Source organism: Nyctibius grandis, chromosome Z, assembly GCF_013368605.1.
Source record: "Nyctibius grandis isolate bNycGra1 chromosome Z, bNycGra1.pri, whole genome shotgun sequence".
NCBI classification, from domain to species: domain Eukaryota; kingdom Metazoa; phylum Chordata; class Aves; order Nyctibiiformes; family Nyctibiidae; genus Nyctibius; species Nyctibius grandis.
Genome location: NC_090695.1, coordinates 81,915,956 through 81,936,549, shown reverse-complemented (window position 1 = coordinate 81,936,549; position 20,594 = coordinate 81,915,956). Strand labels below are relative to the sequence as shown.

The window sequence follows — 20,594 nt, the reverse complement described above, 5'->3', positions numbered from 1 at the left end:
TTCTGTATGGTTATTTTATAGATAAATGGCATCATCTTTTTCTATATATAAAATTTGAGAGTAACCACAAATCAATGAATTCCTTTTTTTATATTGCAATCTGTTAGTAGAGTAACGCTGATTACATTGCAAGGTTCAAGCTTGGGTACTTGCTTAATCCAGAAGATTAAGGAACTGATTGCATTATCTTGTTCAAACCACACCTTTTCCACAGATTTTTTTCTTGCATAGATTTTTGTGCTTTCTAAGCATCTGTGGAGAGATTTTCTTTTTGGTTTTTTTTTTTTCCACTCCTTGGCAATAAAAAGGATGCTAGAGAAATGGCTTTATTCTTCCAAAAGCAAATTGTTATCAAGCCTCGGTAGTAATCATCTCATTCTATATTCAAGTCTGGAAACATTTTTTTTTCTTTTCTTTTCTTAGTGGTACACACAGTTCTTTTACATCACACTGTTGGATTTGTTGTGTATGGATTATATTCTCTAGGTTATATTCCTCCACTGTTGTTCCGAGTGCATGTGGGAAGTATTGGACAACTTTCAGTTCAGGCATTGTACCTGTCTTTTTCGAAGTGTGTAACTGTCAGGGTTTTCCCGTTATAGAAGCAGTTATCTATCCATGGGCATGATACACCTCTCCAGAGAGGCATTCCAGCTTGCAAGAGGAGGTGAGAGTGGAGCACAAAACAGAAACCTGTGCTTGGTTGGAGGGGGTGAGGTGCGAGGAGGAGGAAGGTGAAGGAGCCTTTGGTACATTTAGTGAAGTTAATGGCAGACAAGATGAACAAGGTGAAATTCTCAGTGACATCCCTTGACAGGACAAGGGGCAATGGGTGCAAGCTGGAACACAGGAGGTTCCACATAAATATGAGGAAAAACTTCTTTATGGTAAGGGTGACCGAACACTGGCACAGGCTGCCCAGAGAGGTTGTGGAGTCTCCTTCTCTGGAGACATTCAAGACCCGCCTGGACGCGTTCCTGTGTGATATGGTCTAGGCAATCCTGCCCCAGCAGGGGGATTGGACTAGATGATCTTTCGAGGTCCCTTCCAATCCCTAACATTCTGTGATTCTGTGATTCTGTGAAATTCCTCAATTATTGCCAAAGAGTATCTGCTGATTTGTGTAGCAGTATTAACATTGTTTCTGTAGTAGTTACTCTTTAGTTCAAACAGAAAAAGACTATTTTTGACCTGAGGGCACAAGTAGGAAGCGGATAAAAAATGGGAAGTTTCTTGCTAATGAGTTCCAGAATTCACTTCCTAAGCTGATCCTTCAGTAAGAAAATGCAAGCTGTTTTAAGAGCTATTTTTCAGCTGTTTTAGCTATATTTCACCTGCTTATTGGTGACTCTTGCAAAAATGAGACAGGCAATCAGCCTTTTCAGTAAATATATATCAGGTAGGATTGGAAGAAATCTTTTGGCTATGTTGGATATTATGCCATTGCCACATCTCTGTCTTTTTTAAAGCTTATAGCATTGTTTGTTCCAGCAACTGAAACTTCTAGAACCTTTGTCTCCTTAGTGAAGTTACTTAAATATATTCCTTTTTGAATGTATGCTTATCTTGCTCTTTCATCTTTGCATAGTCTTTTTGTTAAGATGTGCTGAGGTTTTTAGTTGATCTGTTTTGTTCTAGCCTAGAGTTGATGTAAACGCTGCTGAAAGTGTTTTAACGGCTTCTTTTGGGGGTGTGTGCAGGGCCCATGGTTAACAGGTTGGCCCAGCTGGTGTACCAAGGAGTGCCTGTGGTAATGACTTTCCACATTAGTTGGATGGTTCCTAGTCTTGAAGTGCAGCACGGTTCAGTTTTCCACATGTCTTTTCTGAGCGGTTTTGGAACAGTCAAATGAGAAAAGCAGAATTATTCTTCCTTAGGCTTTTATAGGTATGCTTACATGCGTTGTACCGCCTCTTTGAAAAATACATAGGGATGCAAAAGGGATAAAAACGCCTCCCTCCCTTCACTAGAAGAAAGAGTATGTAACACTCAATCTCATAGGTACTGGAGGAAGAACACTTATGTGGCTTCAAGTTAGTTTCAGCTCGTGTTTCATTATCTTGAAGGTACATCCAGTGTAGTAGTTGATATGTATTTGCAGAGCTTTTTCTGGCAGGAAGTTCTTTGTGAGGCGGAGAACTGCAAAGACTTGATCAAAAATTGGTAACTACTGAATAGTAACTAACAAGACAGAACAACAATGTGAATTTGATAAAGTCTGAGTGAAACTTACCTTAATTTAATCTCTACAGATAATGTGCATAAAGGAAGTAATGCAGCCTTACAAGTCTGACAGAGATGGGGGATAAAGTGTTAAAAGGCAGAGTCTGGATACAAGTGGTAAAACTAAGAATGCATTTTAGGCTGAGAGAAGTTCTAAGACTGAAATGAAACTTGAACAGTGAATAGGAGCATCAAGTGTTCAGATGGAAAGCTTGAGGGGGGAAGGTTGGTGTTAACAGATAAGAAGAAACAAGAATACAGGATATTTTGTTGTGTTTTTTTTTTCTTTCCTGTCTTCATGAAACTGTACTTGAGATTTCTGTGTGCCATTTGAAATTGAGCATTTTACCAGTTCAAGGTAATCATCATTGCTCTCTTTTGCTTCTAATAAGAACACAGCTCACATAGTCTCAGGAGGTGATAACAAGAATCTGTACTGTGTGAAGGGTACTAAGGCAGTGACTGAATTAATAGGAGGGAAGCTCTGACCATGACTCCTGGAAGTTCTCCAGTCTTCTTGTGGGTTTTGTAGAAGCAGCAAGGTATGGCTAAGAGGAGCTTTAAGTGGAATGGATATGGCATTTGATGACTGTTTTTCTGTGCACCGTAACTTTTTCTAGATGGAAATAGAGAGGTCTGCTGCTATTATCAACACCTACGTTTGTAGTAAGTTGCTGAAAAACACTTTTACTTCCCTTCAGCACCCTCCTCCCTAACCTACTGTGCTCCTAAGTAAAAATTGCAGCGTACTGTAACAGAAGAATTATTTAGTGGAACAACAAAGCTTTGTAATATTTGCTTTTCCCAAATGTAAGAAGGAAACATGTAAATAAAAGGATTTGGTTGAACAATGTGACATGCTTCCACACACAATAGCAGCTGCCTCCTTCCAGATGGTAAATTCACATCTGCTGCCTCTTTGTGAACAGCCTGTGCCCTGCGTGGACCTTGCGGTATGTCCATGTTGGGGGCCAAAAGTCCTGTTACTGTACCGTGAGCTTGCTAAAGGGACGCCGTGTAGTTGCATTCCTGCTCACAATAGAAGGTGCTGGCTGGGCCTAGTGATGCTGATGTGACTGAGTGTCTGGTACCCAGCATCTTCCATGGAGCAGAGGAAAGTTAAGGAGCTCTTGTTTGCAGGCCAGAGGTAACTGCAGTGCAGCTCATTTGATGAGGTCATGACCCGGCTTATGGCTGTCAGCCACACGATGTGGTGTAGTGTCGGGACCATTCTACGCAGCTGTGTGTTCCTTGTGTGTATATATAAGCTATTTGTGATGTTGTTGTGTCTGCGTTCTCTCTGTCTGCTGTAATTAAGGTTGTCATACATACGGTTGGAGTTTTGAACATGCTGCTTTTGATTTAAACTGGCAGATGGGAGTGTTTTCTTGCAGCTTCTGAGTAGTTTGTGAAACATAGTATTCTCTTAGAAGCAACAGTTGCAATTTAGATAACGAGTTTTACAAGTTTGTTACAGCAGATAAATGGGTGGTCATAGAAACAACCACCTCAGTTGGGATCTATAGTTGGTAAGACATTTTATAGTTGAATCAGTCCATAACATTCTGTTGCAAGGCTACTTGTGTTTTCTCTTTTAATGCATCTCATAATAGCTATTGTATTGTCAGGGCACTAGCTGTGATTCAGAATGTCGTTTAATTATGTTTGCTCAAAACACTGTGAAAGCAGTGGATTGTCAGCATTTAAAATTTGCAAAGTTAATGTTAGAAATACAAATGTGTTCCTAGATAGGACTAGGCAAGCAAGCAGAGGTGACTGACTGGAAATGATTGGGATCTTGGTCTTTGGCAGTGATGGAGGATATACATCTGAGTGGTAGTGAGTTCTGGTTTTGCGTGCGTGCATTTGATAAGTCACAGCCACAGGGGCAACTTTATATTTACGAGCAGCTAGGCAGGTTTTTTATTTCATACCCTCCTTTCCAAAGCTTAATTCCTTTTATGAGACTCATAGTGCACTGGCGGTAGGACTCCCTTTTACGTCTGTTCAGAAGCTGTATCTGAGGTAAATCAAGAGATCTGATTAAGCGTTGCTTCTAACTGTGAGCACATTAAACTTGAAGCTGTTAAAAATGCTGAGGTTGTTGATCTTGACCTGTAAAACTCGAAATGGTGCAGAGCCTCTGAAGAGGGAAAGGTAGTTTCTTGTGATGTATTTTTGCAGAAACATTGAGCTTGAGCTTTGTTGAGACACTTGATTGAGGGTTAAAGCCAGAGGATCTGGGATTTATTTTATTTCAGAATTTTGTGATAGCATGGTCCTGTCAATCAGAGTGTTCTGCACTCTATTCTCTGATGAAATCACAATGAGTAGGGTAGGTTCTGTAGTGTAGTCATTTCTGTCGTACCTTCTTTGGATAGCATTAAGTATTGGATGGATATTCCTTTATACCTCATAATACAGGATAACTGATTTTAACATTTTTCACTAGTAGGAATTGTGCTCAGTACATTAGCCAATTTTCACAGAAAAATTGATCTATGGATGTATTTCAAAGAGAAAAAAATCCCACGACCTTTTAACAGAATGTCATGGTTTAAAGCTGGGCTGGCTATTAACCAGGTGGCAGATGCTCTCTGTTAACCTTCTCCCCCCCACCTAAGGGAAAGGGAAAGGGAAAAGGGAGAGAGACTTATGGGTTGGAAAGTTAAAACAGTTTTAATAAACTATAATAATGAAAAAGAGTATAATAACAATAATAATAGAAATAATCAAATATATACAAATATATACAAATATATACAAAGCCAAGATTGAGAGCTTGGAAATCCTCCTCAGGCAGAGTTGCTCCCCCCCAGTACAGGCAGAGGGGAAAATGCAGTACCTCCCCCCAGCACGGGCAGAGGGCAAAATGCAATAGCTCCCCCTGCCATCACACCTGCAGGCTTTTAACTGGAAAATTGGCAAAGCTGGTACCAATCAGTGGGAGACAGGAGGGCCCCTCCCTCCTGGGCCCCACCTCCAGGAGGCAGTGGGTTAGTGATAAATAGGAAAGTGAGAATGACGTGTGTGGGATGGAATACCTCGTTGGTCAATCTTGGGTCACCTGCCCTGTCTGCTCCCCCCTGCAGCTGCGACCCCCCTTCGGCTCTTCACTCATAAGCAGTGAGGAATTTAGCAGTGACCTTGGTTTCTCTAAGACTAATTGGCCTGGTTTGGGCCAAACCAGGACACAGAAGTAATAAAAACCAGCTAATGCCACTCCTTAACTGAGCACTTGATATCCTTAAATCAGATTGAGTACTGCAGTTTTGTAAAATAGTCTTTACTATTTACTATCAAACTGCTTGAAGATGATGATGCAAAGCTGCACAGTGCATCTTCCTGTAATATTGAAAACGGGCGATAGCTGGATGAAATATAAGATGTGCACTTCTAAAAATCAAGTCTTTCAACACTCTTATGCTGTATATTGCTTGAATAAAGTGGTTCTGTCTAGTGATGAAACTCTCCTCACTGGAAAAATGCGTTTTTTTCCCCATCAAGCATTTTGCATACTCTAATGGTATCTTGAAAGCTTGTACTTCAGTGTGTATTCTGTTTTTTAAATATTTGTGCTGTCTACAGAGGCTTCCTGAGGATATCAGTTGAACTGTTTTCTGCTGTCATTGCTCAATATTGACTGCTCTGCTGCCATTTGTGTCTCCATATCAGTTGGCAGATAAATTCAGTGTTAATGCTTATTTCTGTAGCTAGTAGTATAGAGTAATTTTTGCATTACACTAATGCATAGCGAGCTGTAAAATACAGTGTATTTTGTATCAGCTGTTAATATTTCAAATATGTGCTCAGTGACGCTGAATTTAATTGCACTTAGATGTTAACTAGAAATTTTTATTTCAGAAGACAAGCCTTTTCTGAAGTGGGGGAGTAAAGAATTTTTAGCCCTGCTTCTACTTTATCTGGTAATAAATGTCTTCTATGATACTTGATATAAAACTGTTGAATGGAAGAGAATATATATAGCTTGTTCGGTGTTAGAGGAAGTGATCTCCAGTGTGTGGGACATACCAGTATATATGTATTATTGTCACAGGCAAGGAGGATGTAGTCTTTGTTCAAAGCTTCTAGTCTTAAAACTTGAGCACCCAAGTTTGTGCTATCATTGCAAGAAATCTCGGTCCCTTACAGAAAAGTTGAATGTTTTGTTTGCAGTTAATCCTGCCTTTTTATTTTCCTACTATATTTTTTATTATTAATTTGCATTCTTATTAACACTCCCACCTTCCCCATTTCGAAAGTATGCCTTTAAATTTGGCATTGTAACGCAATGTGTCTCTCAGTAGAGTTAAGATTATTTTTCTCAAGTGGGTGATAAATAGGAACAAATAAAAGCTTGGCGAGCCTATTGTTTGTTTAAAATAGGCTTCATGGAATGTTGGTTTCAAAGAATTTCTTGATCAGGAAGGTTTCTTGGGTCTCGGGGGAGTTTCTTACTTTGTGAAAGTCAGTCTATCCAGAATAGCAAAGTTGGGTTGTTGTGACATGTGCTGGGAACAGACAAACTCCGGTTTCAGCCATGCTGTACACACTGACAAGCAAAATATTTCATCCCACAAGGCTGCCTGCATGGCCCTGGAATGGGATGAGGCAGGATCTCACTAACGTACCTCGCCTTGCAGCAGCCTCAAGTGCTGTGTGTTGTACAGGCAAAACGGCACTTTTTCTGGTTTGACTTGTTTGGATCAGGATGAGGAAGAGCAGCAAAGAAGAGCTATACTAGCAAGCACACAGCTTTGCCAGGGTAAACGGTCTCTATGCTGGTGCTGCTTCTGCTAGTATACATGATGTTTATCAGTTTAATCGGTCTGATTTTCATTGTGATAAAAACTCTCAAACTTTTGCTTCCATTTCATACAAAAAAATGCTTCTGGTCAGATTTTATCAACAGCCCAGCTATTCATTTTTTTTTGGATCTGTAATCTGTGCAGTTTTTGGTATTCTTGCATATATTAGTTCAAAAGGTTATTTACATATCTCTTTCAAAATGCATTTTTGTGACTCTTGCAATGTGACCTGTTAGAACTAAAAGGCGAATGGTCTGAAGTGGTAAATGGTTTAAATTGTCTAAAACACTGGCTGTATGGAAACTGATGTTTTCTTGAGTGTAGAAATTAAAGGTTGAAATAAGCATAGTTGATGGATGCAGAGCTAATAAATGATTACAGTATGTAGCTCTGGAACATGCTGTGGCTTTGTGAAAGTGACGAGAACAATGCTTGGCATTATGTTTGAATGGTGCTCTCCATTGCTGCTTTTTTTTTTTTTTTTTAAACCTAATACTTGATCATTTGGAGTAGAATGACTGTTCTGACAAAAGCTGTGTAAATAAACCGAGGTAGGGTGAATTGGGTGCTTGAATGGTAACACTCTAACCTTTACCTTAGACTGAAGTGTTCCTTTGTCATATTTTGGAGTCTGTGGTTTGCCACGGCATCTGCACTTGCTTTTAATGGGTAGGGTACGCATTGTGATTAGGAAAGACTGATTTGGGGCTGGATGGTGGTCTGGTGACTGCTGTCACTCCAATTCAGTGCAAGCTTTGCTACAGCAGAATATGTGTTTGTCAGCTGAGAAACAGGTTGTTACAATTCACTTCTCAATTTATGCTTTTGGAAAATCCAGCCTGAACTGCAGCCCGTGTAGGCTTAAAGTACAACAGTCTTCCAAGTCAGATCAGTCAGCTCTGGTTCTGATTATTTAAAATCAGCAAATTAGGGAGGAGAGAAAAGCTGATGAGATGTATAGGGCCTCCACCCCTTGGGATGGCTCGTTGGGAGAAGCAGGTTATCTGAAAAACTATGCTGTCTTAAAAGTACTGTTTATTGGAAATAAGTAAACTGTGAGGTAAAGATGCGATAACTTTGAAACGAAGATTTGGAGTTACATCAGTTTTGACTGAAGCTTTTGTTAATTTCATAGGTCTGTTCTGTAAGAATAAACAAAGCCTTAACTTCTAAGGGCACCCTTTGTCGTTCTTTTTTCAGGTGGTATCATGGAAAACTTGACAGAACAATCGCAGAAGAACGTCTTCGACAAGCAGGAAAACCTGGAAGTTACCTTATTCGAGAGAGTGATCGAAGACCAGGTTCATTTGTGCTTTCATTCCTTAGTAAAACAAATGTCAATCATTTTAGGTGAGAATGAAATATTTGATTTTAAAATACTCTAATCCGTTTCTTGTTTGGTTTAGAACACAACAGAGTACAAACATAAAACAATCATCGTATTATAATTGAATATTTTTGACCATTCTTGCGTGGTACAGATTTTTACTTGTGTTTAATTATTTTAAAATATGCTGCTTAAAAATTGCTTTGTAGGCTAAAGAACAAACGTGAGGAAATTAACAACATCTGGATAGAGAAGCCTGTCCAAAGCAGTTGTAAATAGACTTAAAGCAACATCCAGGTTTCATTAGTCAAGGATATGGTTTTGAGTCTGTTCCATAGCAGCCATTGTAGCTCACAGGACATACTTAAATGCATCTGGTTACTTTCTTAATTTTGAGGGAAAAACACCCAAAAAACCAAGAAAAACCAAGAAGAAACAAAGAGATTATGTATTTAATAATCCGAAGGTTTGCTGGAAACAGCTTTCAGTATGTGTTAGAATTAGTTGTTCTAAATACAAGTAGTTCTTTATCCAAAGTTGTAACTAGGATTATTTTACCCTTGCCAAGCTGTGTACATTAGTAAGTTCATTTATTCTTTAGTGTAAATGAGATGTATTCTGAGAAGAGCTTGAAGGTTAGTCAGCAAGTGGAGTGCTGCAGTGTAATGTTCATCTTTACAAAACAGGGAAGCAAATGTTTCTTCAGCAGTAAAAGATAGCAACAAACATATTGAAAGCAAATTCTTCAACTTCTGAAAGTGGGAATTATCCAGAATACCAAAATATGAGCCACTGTGTGCATGGTTTGCAAATGTAGGGAGTTTTTTGTTGCATCTGCTGTGTGATGAAGTGTGGTTCAGAGGTCCTGATCTACCATTGACATAAAGGCATAATTCTCTTATGTGCAGACAATATAGCACACAAATAGTATCTCATGTTTGCATCTTCCCATCTGAGCTATTAATTTCAGCTTCTCAGATACACTGATGCTTGTTTGAGGACTGGTTACTGTATAGCAGTAGCAGAAAAGTAAACTGTGCTAATATTTGCTTTCTAGTGCTGTTTTAGAGTCCTGGATTATTTTTAATAACTTCTCCTTTTGAAGCCAGTATCAGGCAATTGGCTATTGATTCATGCCTACCATAAAAGTGTTTCTGGCATCTCAAGTAGAAAACAGTCTAATGATTTCTGATTCCCTAAGGAAAGGGTCCTTACAATATTTTCAAACCTTAAAGAATATTTCATTCTGAGATCCATAAACCACACAGAGATAAATATCCAAAGGGAGTTAATTTGTTAGTTAATACTGTTCTTCAGAGACTGGACATGTTTTCAGTTTCATTCTTTGACTGCGAAGCGTATATTTTAGTTTGTTATTAGATAGGCCAGTGTTACACTCAAGAACATTGTCAACCTCAGACATGGCAGCCTTAAAGTAATTTCAAGCAAATACAGAGATGGATCTCCTGTGTCCCACAGAGTAGAACTGCTGTTTCCACCGAAGTTTGATCTTTGCCACTTGCAGCCTACCAGGAATGGGTGAAACTTCCATTGCTAAAAAATGTCCCTCATAGTTTGTTTTCTGAAAGTGTTATTTTTCACGTTAAATTTTTCTTAGATTTCCATGCAACTGAAATCCAAACATTTTAGATGAAAGTTTCTTAAACTCTTAATTCTTTTGGTGCCTCTTGAAAGCCCCATACAGACATATGCGCTCGTGCAACGTATGATTGATTTATAGCATATGAATCTGTCAAAACTAAATCTTTTTTCACTGAAGTGTTACCTTTTTTTGGTGAGTCAGAGTGATAAGTCAGTGATACAAAATATTTCGAAGGAAAATATTTATCTTCTAATGTTGTCCTTCAGAATTTTCTGTGATTGCAGAAGTCTTTCTGTATTTGCTAGCTTAGTGTTCTGAAGAAAGGTATCACTTACGCTTGATGAAGTAATAATCTGAAACACTAAATTTCAGTTAGACCCTAATCCTATTGAGTAATTTACCAAGGAATCTTACAGAAAATATGCCAAAAGCTCTACCCTATGTCCTTAAAGTTATATTGTTTTCTGACTCCCCTTGGAGTTCTATATGCTTAAAAAATTTAGATTTTTGCCTCTAAAGATTCATCTTTCTATACATGTTACATCACTGTTTGGGAGAAATAATTTAGTTCAAAGAACTGACTGAGAAGGAAGATTTTTGGGCAAGAATGTATCAGAATACTGACCTGCTAAAGAAAAAGAGTAAAAATGGAAGAAACTGATACTCTACTCATTTGGGATGAAGGATAAGTTTCTTGGCAATGAATGTTTGGGGTTTTTTTTTCCCCTTTTTGTTTTTGAGTTGCTCACAAGCTTTGTGAAGAGGTCAAACATGAAGTAGAACACTAAGAAGATTCAAATATGTTTATTCTTGGTAGTGTAATTTATTTTGAAATATCCTTAAGATAATTTGTCTCTCTTGTGGAAACTGGAGAGACAATTAACATGAGCTTTTAAATTTTATTTTTTGGTAATAATTTGCTTCTCATTTTCGTACATTTTTGTAAGAATGCAGGTGAGCTGTTACTCAGGACGCCTGTCGGATCTCTGTGTTGCTGGAAAAATTCAAGTCTGCTTGATGACATCAATTTACATAATAAGAAAATTTCTTTGGATTGTCTGGTCAAAAATATTAGTCATTTCAGATTAAGTAGTTCTTCGCTTTTGCAAATGACTCTTGAGTGTAATAGGAGTGTTTTAAATCGTGTTAACTCTTTTACCTAACTAATTTCTGACTGCTTTTAGAATTTGTATGGACTAGCAATGTGAACAGACATGGTACTTCCCATTTTTGATATGACAGTGCATTAGCAAATCTCTACTTTCAGAAAAATATAACCCTTAAAGAATAGAATGAACAGTTTTGTAAGACTTCTTTGTTGTGTTAAACTAGTGAAATAGTTTTGTAAGCTTTTGTCCCATTAGTTAGCAAATTTTTAAATTGAGTATAAGGAGATACTTTGATTATTCCAAAGTAATTTCTTAACTTCTAATATAGATGCCAAACTAACTGTAAGAAAGTGACTGATTTTTGAAGGTGTTTGTTTTCTGCATTGTGTAATCAAATGTAGTTAGTTGTTGTTAAAATATTTTAATACTTTTGTATATTTATATAAGCCTATCATAAGAACTGTATTTCCTGCATGATACAAGTAATAATGCTGTTAAGTCTACTACTGCATTATTTCAGTTTTGCAGGACACTCACAATTACATTTTGCTGTTTAATTTCATTTAGTTTTGACAAATGTACTGACATTTTTGTGAATCAGCACTTTCTTTAGAGTCTTAAAATACTGGTGTATCATGTGATATATATATCCACAATTTTGGATGAAATATTCATTAGCTAATATTTACTTACATGTTTATAGAGAGCTTGTAAATCATTCTGCATTTTGCTGAGTGTAGACACTGCTTTAAAAATTAAACATTACCCTAATTTCCTTTTTCTTATAAAAAAAAAATTGGCAGCAAAAAATTTTCTTATGTCAGGCTTCTTTTTTTTTATTAACAGGATTATTGCCATGTGTGGAGACTATTACATTGGTGGACGTCGTTTTGCTTCACTCTCGGACCTAATCGGTTATTACAGTCATGTGTCCTGTTTGCTGAAAGGGGAAAAGCTCTTATTTCCGGTAGCACCTCCAGAGGCAAGTAGTAAAATTAAAGTAAAATTTTTATGTGTCATTTACTTAAATGTTAGTGACTTTAATCACCATTCATAGTTTTCTTTGGAAAAAGCATTGTAGAAAGTTTCCTGTAGTTCTACATAGGCTCAGCACATCTTGAAGGAATATAAAAATGCATTCTTACTGATATAAAGTAATGATTAAAAAAAATAAATAAATTGCTATTTAATGAAAAAGTGTAATGAGCAAGATAGATGTCAGGTGTTGCAGTTCTCTCCAAATGTAGTAATAGCATTGTAGGTAAACAGAGATTGTAGGTAAACAAAAAAATGTGGAGTTCTTGGCTAGTAAAGAGCACTGTTTTGATGTAACCTCTGCTGTTTTGTGATATTTTGTGTATCTAACAACAGTTTCAAAATATGCATCCTGAAAATAACCAAGGTTTCTGAAAATGGGGCTTCTTTCACATGCCCATCCTTAAAACAATATAAGTAATTAAAATGAAACAAAACACCGCATAATGCACCCCTCCCCCCAAATAAAGATGTTTCTGAATGTTAAACTTTGAGAAATTTCCACTCTAAGTGGAAGAAAGTTTAAAAGTATACTTTTATGGGAATTATCTTACTGGTAATTTATTTTGAAGATGATAAGCATTCATTATCTGTCATGCTAGAAGACGAAACAAAATGAGAGCTCTCGTAGCTAACTGCATGAATTATGCTTTTCTAGCTCTCAGTGGTTTTGAGCTTTGAAAATTTAAAACTGGCAGGGGGGATATAAGTGACTGTTACCAGTCCTTTGCCTCAGTATAGCATAATGCTGGGGAGAAGGATTCTATACTAGAAAGAGGGAAAAGTATTATCTTTGCTCTTTTCCCTTAACTTGTAGCCTGTGGAGGACAGAAGGAGAGTTCGAGCAATTCTACCTTACACCAAAGTGCCAGAAACTGATGAAATAAGGTATGTTTTCATAATGGTAGCAGTTGTGTAATTCTCAAGAGGATAAATACTCATGATTTAAGTATGTGTTTGTATGCAAGTACTGTCCAGTTGCATCCTAAACTTAACACAGTTAGGTTAAAGATGATGCCTCTCTGTTTTTTTGTTGGAAATAGTAATAAGGCTCTTTATTCTCAGTATATTTGTTTGTATTAGTTGTAAGGGAAGTTATACTCGGTTTATAGAAGTAAAATTAGTAATGTTATAGTTTTGAATTACATTTTACAAAGCCCTGCATTTTTCTGCAAGAGCGTAAATTTGTGTACGAAAGAATTCTGTGCAGAAATGCCTCATGTGAGTGTATGAAATAAATGAGCTAGGTTTTTTTCCTAAACTGCTACAGAACTAATAGCAGATGAATAGTTCAAGCCAAACCAAATCTGACCACTAGAAAGAGAATGTGAGCATTGACTACTCATAAATGGAAGAACAGAGTAATGCCTTCTTTGAAATAAGAAAAAAGGAGCAATGTTAAAAAAGCTTTGTTTTTAATATTCTGGTATTCATTTTCTTACCTGTGCTAAGAAACCTGGTGACTGTTTTTTCTAAGTTCCCTTCACTTCTCTATCCACAAAACGGAGCAAGAATGTTTCTCCCTTCCCATCCCTCCCTCCTTTTGGAAAGAGTCTGTATTGAACAATGATACTTTTAAATGCATAATGATGGAGGGTGCTCTTGCTGTCTGTCACTCGTTCTTAGGATTTAGGTTCATTAGCAGCTGAATTTATTCTGTGTTTTCTATAGTAGTTTGTTGGTTTTTGTTTTTTAATTCTTGCTGTGTGCTCGAGTTAATGCTTTTTCTGTTAGCCTACTTCAAATGAGAGAAACACCATAGAAATTTGCAGTGTGATTTTGAACTGAAGTAGTAGTTAATGAGCTTCAATACCTTATTGCTATTTCCTGTACTCTGATGCATCATCAAACTTGATGGAGAAGTCTTGCTGTGCTACAGTGAAAGGTTTTCATGTGACCTCAGTTTGGGATAACACCTCAGGAGTAACTTACACTAACCTTCCGGAAACAAAACTCCCTTAAACATGTTAATGCTTCTTATTTATACTTTTCTTGTAGTTAATTGCGTGGCTTCTCTGGTAACTGTTCTGTATTCTCTCTGTAGCACTTGTTTTCATATGTGAGAACATAAAGAATAGGTATTCCACAGACTTTTACTATACAAGATTAGTTTTCGATGAAAGGAGTATTATTTTCTTACAGGCTGCTAAGGGTATCTCTGGTTATTTTACTTGTGTTTAGTATTTGATGCCTCTTGATAAAAGAACAATATTACTATCTTAATATTGTGGTGTTATTTTTGTTTTATGCATCCTTAGCACACTTTGAAGTTGACAGAACTGAAGTACGTATTAGATACTAAACGTAAATCAAAAGTAGGAATGCTCATACATGGTAGCCACTTAACAGTGAGGAAAAATACACATGATGTGCTTGGGCTATCAATTCATGCATTTTTCACAAACAGATTTTCACAAATATTTTGCAGAAATTATACTCAAGGATTCATTGTGTTCATTAAACTTTATATTATGATTGTATCTCTGATTTAAATCTTGCTATAACCCTCTTCAGTTTCCTTAAAGGAGACATGTTTATTGTCCATAACGAATTGGAAGATGGCTGGATGTGGGTTACAAACCTACGGACAGATGAGCAAGGTCTTATTGTAGAAGACCTGGTAGCAGAAGTGGTAAGTAATTTTTATGTTCAAATTTAAATGAATGGGATTTTTTTGTAAAATAATATAGAAATAAACTAAAACTAGTGATATATAATTGCCTGTTTTCTAGTTGTGTACTTTTCTAAACCTAGTAATTGGATCTTCTAGTTTTAACATAGCATAACAAACCTTTAAGCCTTAGTCAGTATCAAAAAAAGTGCTTATTCACACGTTGTCCAAAGAGAAGTACAAATGAATGGTACAGTAAATTTACTAGACAGTTTCCTAAACACGACTGTCCTGGTAAAGAATCTGCTACTCATTTACTTACATTTCTTTTTCATATTTGCCATGAAACGTTCACAAACTGTACAGAATGTAATTTTGCATTGTGTTAGGTCTTTCTCCTGTTTTTAAGGATGATGTGTGAGTTAAAAATGTATTGATGAGTTAATTATAACTAGAAGGGCTTGTGTAGGCTCAGGAAGCTAACCAGGTGACCTGGAGATAGTTCAGTCACTGTAGGGGAACAGATGGTTTAATATACATCAGAAGGCAAAAAAAAAAAATTTTTATTTTTTTTTTTTTTAAGAAGCTCAGCATTGCTTTGGAGTCAAATATTATCAAATATTTTTGATAATATTTTCCTGCACAGTACATGTGTTTTGCTAATAGCAGTGTTACCTGCAGACGCTTCTCACAGATCCATGTCACGACGTGAATGGCTATATTGAAATGGCAGTACTAGACTATCGACTGATATATCAGTGGTTAAGTTAACCTTAGGAAAGCTGAGATTTTTAAAAGTTACCACCTCTAAAGAAGGACTTGAAACATGACAGGAGCAATCCTCTGAAATAACATATTTTGGCTGAATTTCCACTTCATGAATGAAGAAGAAAACTTCTTTTCATAGAACTGCAATAAGCCCTTTGGTTCAAAAATGTCTCAGAGTTCTTAATGTTTTTTTTTCTACGGAAGGGCTAATCTATGAAGTTTATTTTTTTTAAACAGAGCTGTACTGTTGTCATGCACTTAATATGTTAATTTTCTCATTAGGGAAGAGAAGAAGATCCACATGAAGGCAAAATGTAAGGATTTTTGTTTTGTTATTAAAAGCAATCATAACTGTTTGTAAACTTCAGCTATGAGATTTCCCAGCTTTTGGGAAGGTGAACCAAAGACATTTATTTTTTCATCTCAAGACTTTTTTCTATACTAGCTGCTGAAGATGCATGGATGATTAACATGAAAGAGTCCTGTAATAGGTATGCCTATTGCTAATGGGTTTTGCAGTGTTAAAATCTTAGCTGAGTCCCTGTAGGATCACTTTCAGCCAAAATATGCACAATGGAGTACTTCTTGAACATGGTGTTTGCCTTAGAGGTAACGTTTTTTCAGATCTGTACAACTCTAAATGCTGCAGGGAGAGCAAAGTAACCGTTAGAAGAATGATAGTGTGATAGTTAAAACTTCTCTCAGCTTCATGTAATAACATGAATAAACCTTAAAGAGAAAGCTGGAGGACTTTAAGATTTGTTCTGTTTGCTTAAATACTTAAAATTTTGTAAAGATTGAATGCAATTTAGAATCAACAATGTATTGATATGTCAAGCTGTTTATAGATTATTTTCAGTAGTAAAGATGACTGGCAAAAGAAAGTTCCAAAAAATTTCTAGTGGCTTGATTATTTCATCTGTCCTCCATTTGCTTGCCATGTTTGCACTTGCTGCTTTTTCTCTGTTGCCCCGTTTGCAGTCTCCAAGAGGCTGATGGCTGAAGGAGGCATTTCTTGTTATCTTAATAGCAGAAGGAAAATCACTGGTGTATTTGTTGTTTTTTTACCGTTTGCTAGTGTTCTGCTAGTCAGTTTAGCAGTACGGATGCCTTCAAATGTAGGATTTTATTTATTTATTTATTTGCAAAGTAGTTTGTAGCAGATGCTTGGAGCTTTGATATTATCTGTCCACAGTTATTTATGCCACTCAGAGGAATCCTGGGGAGGCAGTGATTCCTTCGAACGTTCCAGTAGCCAAAAATTATTCTTTAAAGGTAATATAGAAAGAAAGTTAGAACTAGAGCTTTTTTTCTGATACACAAAAAGCCTGTATTTTTAGCTTTCCTTTGAAGGACAGAATAAGCTATTAAGTTGTAGCATGTCAAGCTGTTCTGTGTAGCCATAATTATCAGATTGAGACTGGACAGAGGCTGCTGAACTTTTTTAGGACACTGCTCTGACCCAGGACTCTGGGAAGGTCCAAGTTGTGAGATGAATGTAGTTTGTATTCAGGTCTAACAAAGCTAGGTTTTATTTCCACATCTTCTGGCAAAATTCAGTTTGAGTTTTTCTGTACAGTGTTTAACTTCCTTATTTGAGCTTTGGATTTCATGATTCAAGTAAACTGCTGTATGAGACTGACTTCAAATAATGCCTGTCAAGTTATCTACCATTTAGACAATTAATTTTCATCTATAAACACAGCTGGATTTGAACATCAGCTCCAAGTGTTGGACATTTTTATTGAAATTTATTTATTTATATACCTGTTAATGTTATTTTTTTCATGCTTTTGGTAGAACAGAATCATTAAGTAGCATAATCATTGATTATCTCATCTATATGTATCAGGTCTTTTTAAATAGAGATCAATTCATAGGTGCCAGAGCCTTGGGTGTCACCACAGCCAAAAAAAGAGAGCTGGTAGTCTTGCTTTCTAATTTTTCTCTTCATCTTTGTTAAGATGGTTCCATGGGAAGATCTCCAAACAAGAGGCTTACAATTTGCTGATGACAGGTACTTGTATTTCTGATCGAAATACAGTGGTGGTGAAATGGCACAAGGTGATCCTATTCGTATTGAGCTGTGGCAAAACTTCCCTTTATGTGTGAACAAATATGAGTGTCTTAGTCTGATCAACCCCTGTGGTTGTTACCTTGGTAGAATACTACACTGGAAGGAAACTATTATGGCTATGAGTATTGAGTATGTTCTCAAGTACAGTTAATTGAATAATTTTTGATTGAAATAATTTTTAAAATTAATATATGTGTAATAAATTATTTACCTTATTGATGTCTTCATCAAAATGCTGTGGAGAATATGCTTTTGTATACATAAAGGAAAATATATTACAAATTCTTTTAGCCCTTTCATAGAGCAGATATTTCTTTAAATTGAAACATCAGCATTTCTGACCCATATTTTTAAATAGCATGCTTTAAATATTAGAACAGAAATCGTTAATCTTTGAAAACATCTTGTCAAACTTTTTGTATGCTCTTGTAAAGAAGTGGCAAAGATGTGGCGAGGTTGCCAGATACAGCGAAACGATTTTGCATTAATTTTGGCAGTTTAGTACTAGTTCATCTAGTTTGAGATCACTGTTGGAACTTACCTTATAGACTTGGTATTTCTTCAAGTGTGCAATTCTTACTAATTTATGTAGAAAGAGATTTGATAAGGGCTGATATATGACACTAAGAAAAGTAACATCATTATGATAACTTTTCAGTTGGTCAGGTGTGCAGTTTTCTTGTGAGACCTTCAGATAATACACCTGGTGATTATTCACTTTATTTTCGGACCAGTGAAAATATTCAGCGCTTTAAAATATGTCCAACATCAAACAATCAGTTTATGATGGGAGGCAGATACTATAATAGGTAAGTTTTAATCGTAAAAGGAATTGTGTGTATTTTTTACTTGTGTAAAGAATTTGTATAACTTGCTCCTGATAATTATTTACTGCTATGATTTTAAGACTGTAGTTTTCTTAATGCTAACACTTTTCCCTAACTTGTTTAGTAGTTACTTGTAACTGAGTAAGTTCTTAAAGCTTGTAGAAACCTAAGTGTAGCTTGTTTCTTTTGAAGTATTTGTCCTTCTGCAGACCAGTTTCTTCACACTATACATTGTGAATTGTATGGATCATGTGGATCCATAAATTGTGGATCTGTAACTAAGAGAATGCTGTGTTGTCTTGGAAGCTACTATTTGTATTCTTGTCTATTTGAAAAGGGAAAATAAAAATGTTAATTCTATTTGAGACATTCAGTAGGGTTTTCAAGTAACAGAAATGGGTATTTACAAGAAAGGGGAAAAAATACCTTCATTTTTGGAAAAAGACATTAAATTGCATTGTAATATGTGCGTGATACTTTGTCAGAAGTACAGATCACTTCACGTAGAGTGAGCAAAATTGGGATGCATTTGTTTTGCCATTGGTACAAAAAATACTAATTTGTGCAAAAAGAAAAAGAAATAACAAGAGATATGTTTCTGCTTTTGTGGGAGAAGCTATCAGTACAGCTCCATCCTTGATAGTCTTGTTTTTAGAGTTGTTGTAGAGTCAAGACTTCTCAGTAGTGAAAACTTGCCTGCCTCTTTTCGACAGAGGCCGTTGCCTGCCTCACACAATGAGCACTTTTCCACACTTGCTCACCTAGAACCAGGGCATTCTTCATCCCAATAGAGAATTTCTCTCACTTCCAGCTTGGCTTCTGAGTGGGTAGAAATCCAGCAGCTGGTGTGTCTGAAAAAATGTCGAGGTCTCCTAGCTAAGAAGTTCAGTGGACTTTTTCATATGACTTCAAATGGACGATGGTGTGAGGCTAAACCATTGGAACCTTATAAATCTATGCATATCCCACACCTAGGCTCCTTGAATACCTTCTACATTAATCAGTCTGGCCTCCAGACATCCTCACTGAAAACCAAGCCAGCTGCAGTGTCAGCCTTTCATGAAGGTAAATGTTCTTTTGCCCATTCTCTGGTTACATGGCTTATTAGGAGGATGACAGGCTAGGAGCCCCCACTCTAGATGATGTCAAACTAACCAGCAAATTAGTCTCAAATGGTTTTGCAGCATTAAATAGTATACCTTCAGAAAGTTACTGAATTAAGTTATTACTTTTGAGTACTTTAGAATACAGTGCTGGATTCACTTGAGGCATGTATATAAATTACATTTATCTGAAGAAGATTCTTTCCATGGTGTTGAATGAAAATAAGACTGTAAAGTTAAGCAGCCTTAAGTTATGACAAAATGCTTTTAGAATTTTTTTAATATTTTGTTATCTAGTTTGCAGAGATCTTCCTCAGTGTGAAAGAGAATCTGCATAGCTTTAAAAGGCTTCATTTTTGTTGCATGCTTTGGAGAATTACTGCTATACTCCTAGGCTCGCATTCAGTCCAACTTAGTATGTGCTGCAAGTTGTTAAACAGCCTGGAAGTTCAAACATCTAATGAAGTATGCAATGCAAGATAGTAGAGCAGCAAAATGAAGATGGTAACTGCCCTAATTCTGTACTATAAGAATCACTGCAGAGGGCCATAAATAAGAAGCAGGAAAGAGGGAATAACTTTGTGGCCTTTCTAATTCTTCTGTTAGTTCATTTAATGGGGGCACTGTAAGAAAGAAATCTTCAAATATGTGAAGACCAGTGTGGTTTTGTTGTATGGAATGATCAGAAGTGGCTGAAAAGTAAGAAACAGGGCATTGAATCCAGAACAGAGATACACAAAGCATGAATTTATGCAAGATAATGAAACTATTTATAAGCATTTCTTGGTTCAGAGAGTTCTGTCTTTGTGGCTTATCTAAAAATGTAGTGTTTGTCTTCAAGATGAAAATTTCAGATATAAGTAGTGCTACCTCTTTTTTAAATACATCTGTTCAACAGTTTACATTAACTATAAGGTTTTTTTATATTAAGCTGTTTCAATAAATGCTCTCAAGGTGTCTCCTTTGAAATCTGATACTAGTATTAGACTAGATCCTTACAAAATCATCCTTGGTAGTAGAGTATTTTTAATATTCTCTTACAGTTTTTTGTGATTGTAATTGGGGTAAAAAATAAAGCAATCTGCTCTTTGTCTGCAGAGTAT

At 36.4% G+C, this 20,594-nt stretch overlaps 1 protein-coding gene across 1 annotated transcript in view; it reads left to right on the top strand.

Moving 5' to 3' along the window:
* The window catches only part of RASA1 (RAS p21 protein activator 1), a 67,378-nt gene that overhangs the window by 9,304 nt on the left and 37,480 nt on the right, over nt 1-20,594 (top strand). The window contains exons 2-8 of the mRNA XM_068422303.1: nt 8,232-8,381; nt 11,917-12,052; nt 12,923-12,993; nt 14,620-14,737; nt 15,767-15,798; nt 17,449-17,501; nt 18,220-18,370. Of these exons, the coding sequence (XP_068278404.1) occupies nt 8,232-8,381; nt 11,917-12,052; nt 12,923-12,993; nt 14,620-14,737; nt 15,767-15,798; nt 17,449-17,501; nt 18,220-18,370 (711 nt within the window). The remainder of the gene's footprint in view (nt 1-8,231; nt 8,382-11,916; nt 12,053-12,922; nt 12,994-14,619; nt 14,738-15,766; nt 15,799-17,448; nt 17,502-18,219; nt 18,371-20,594) is intronic.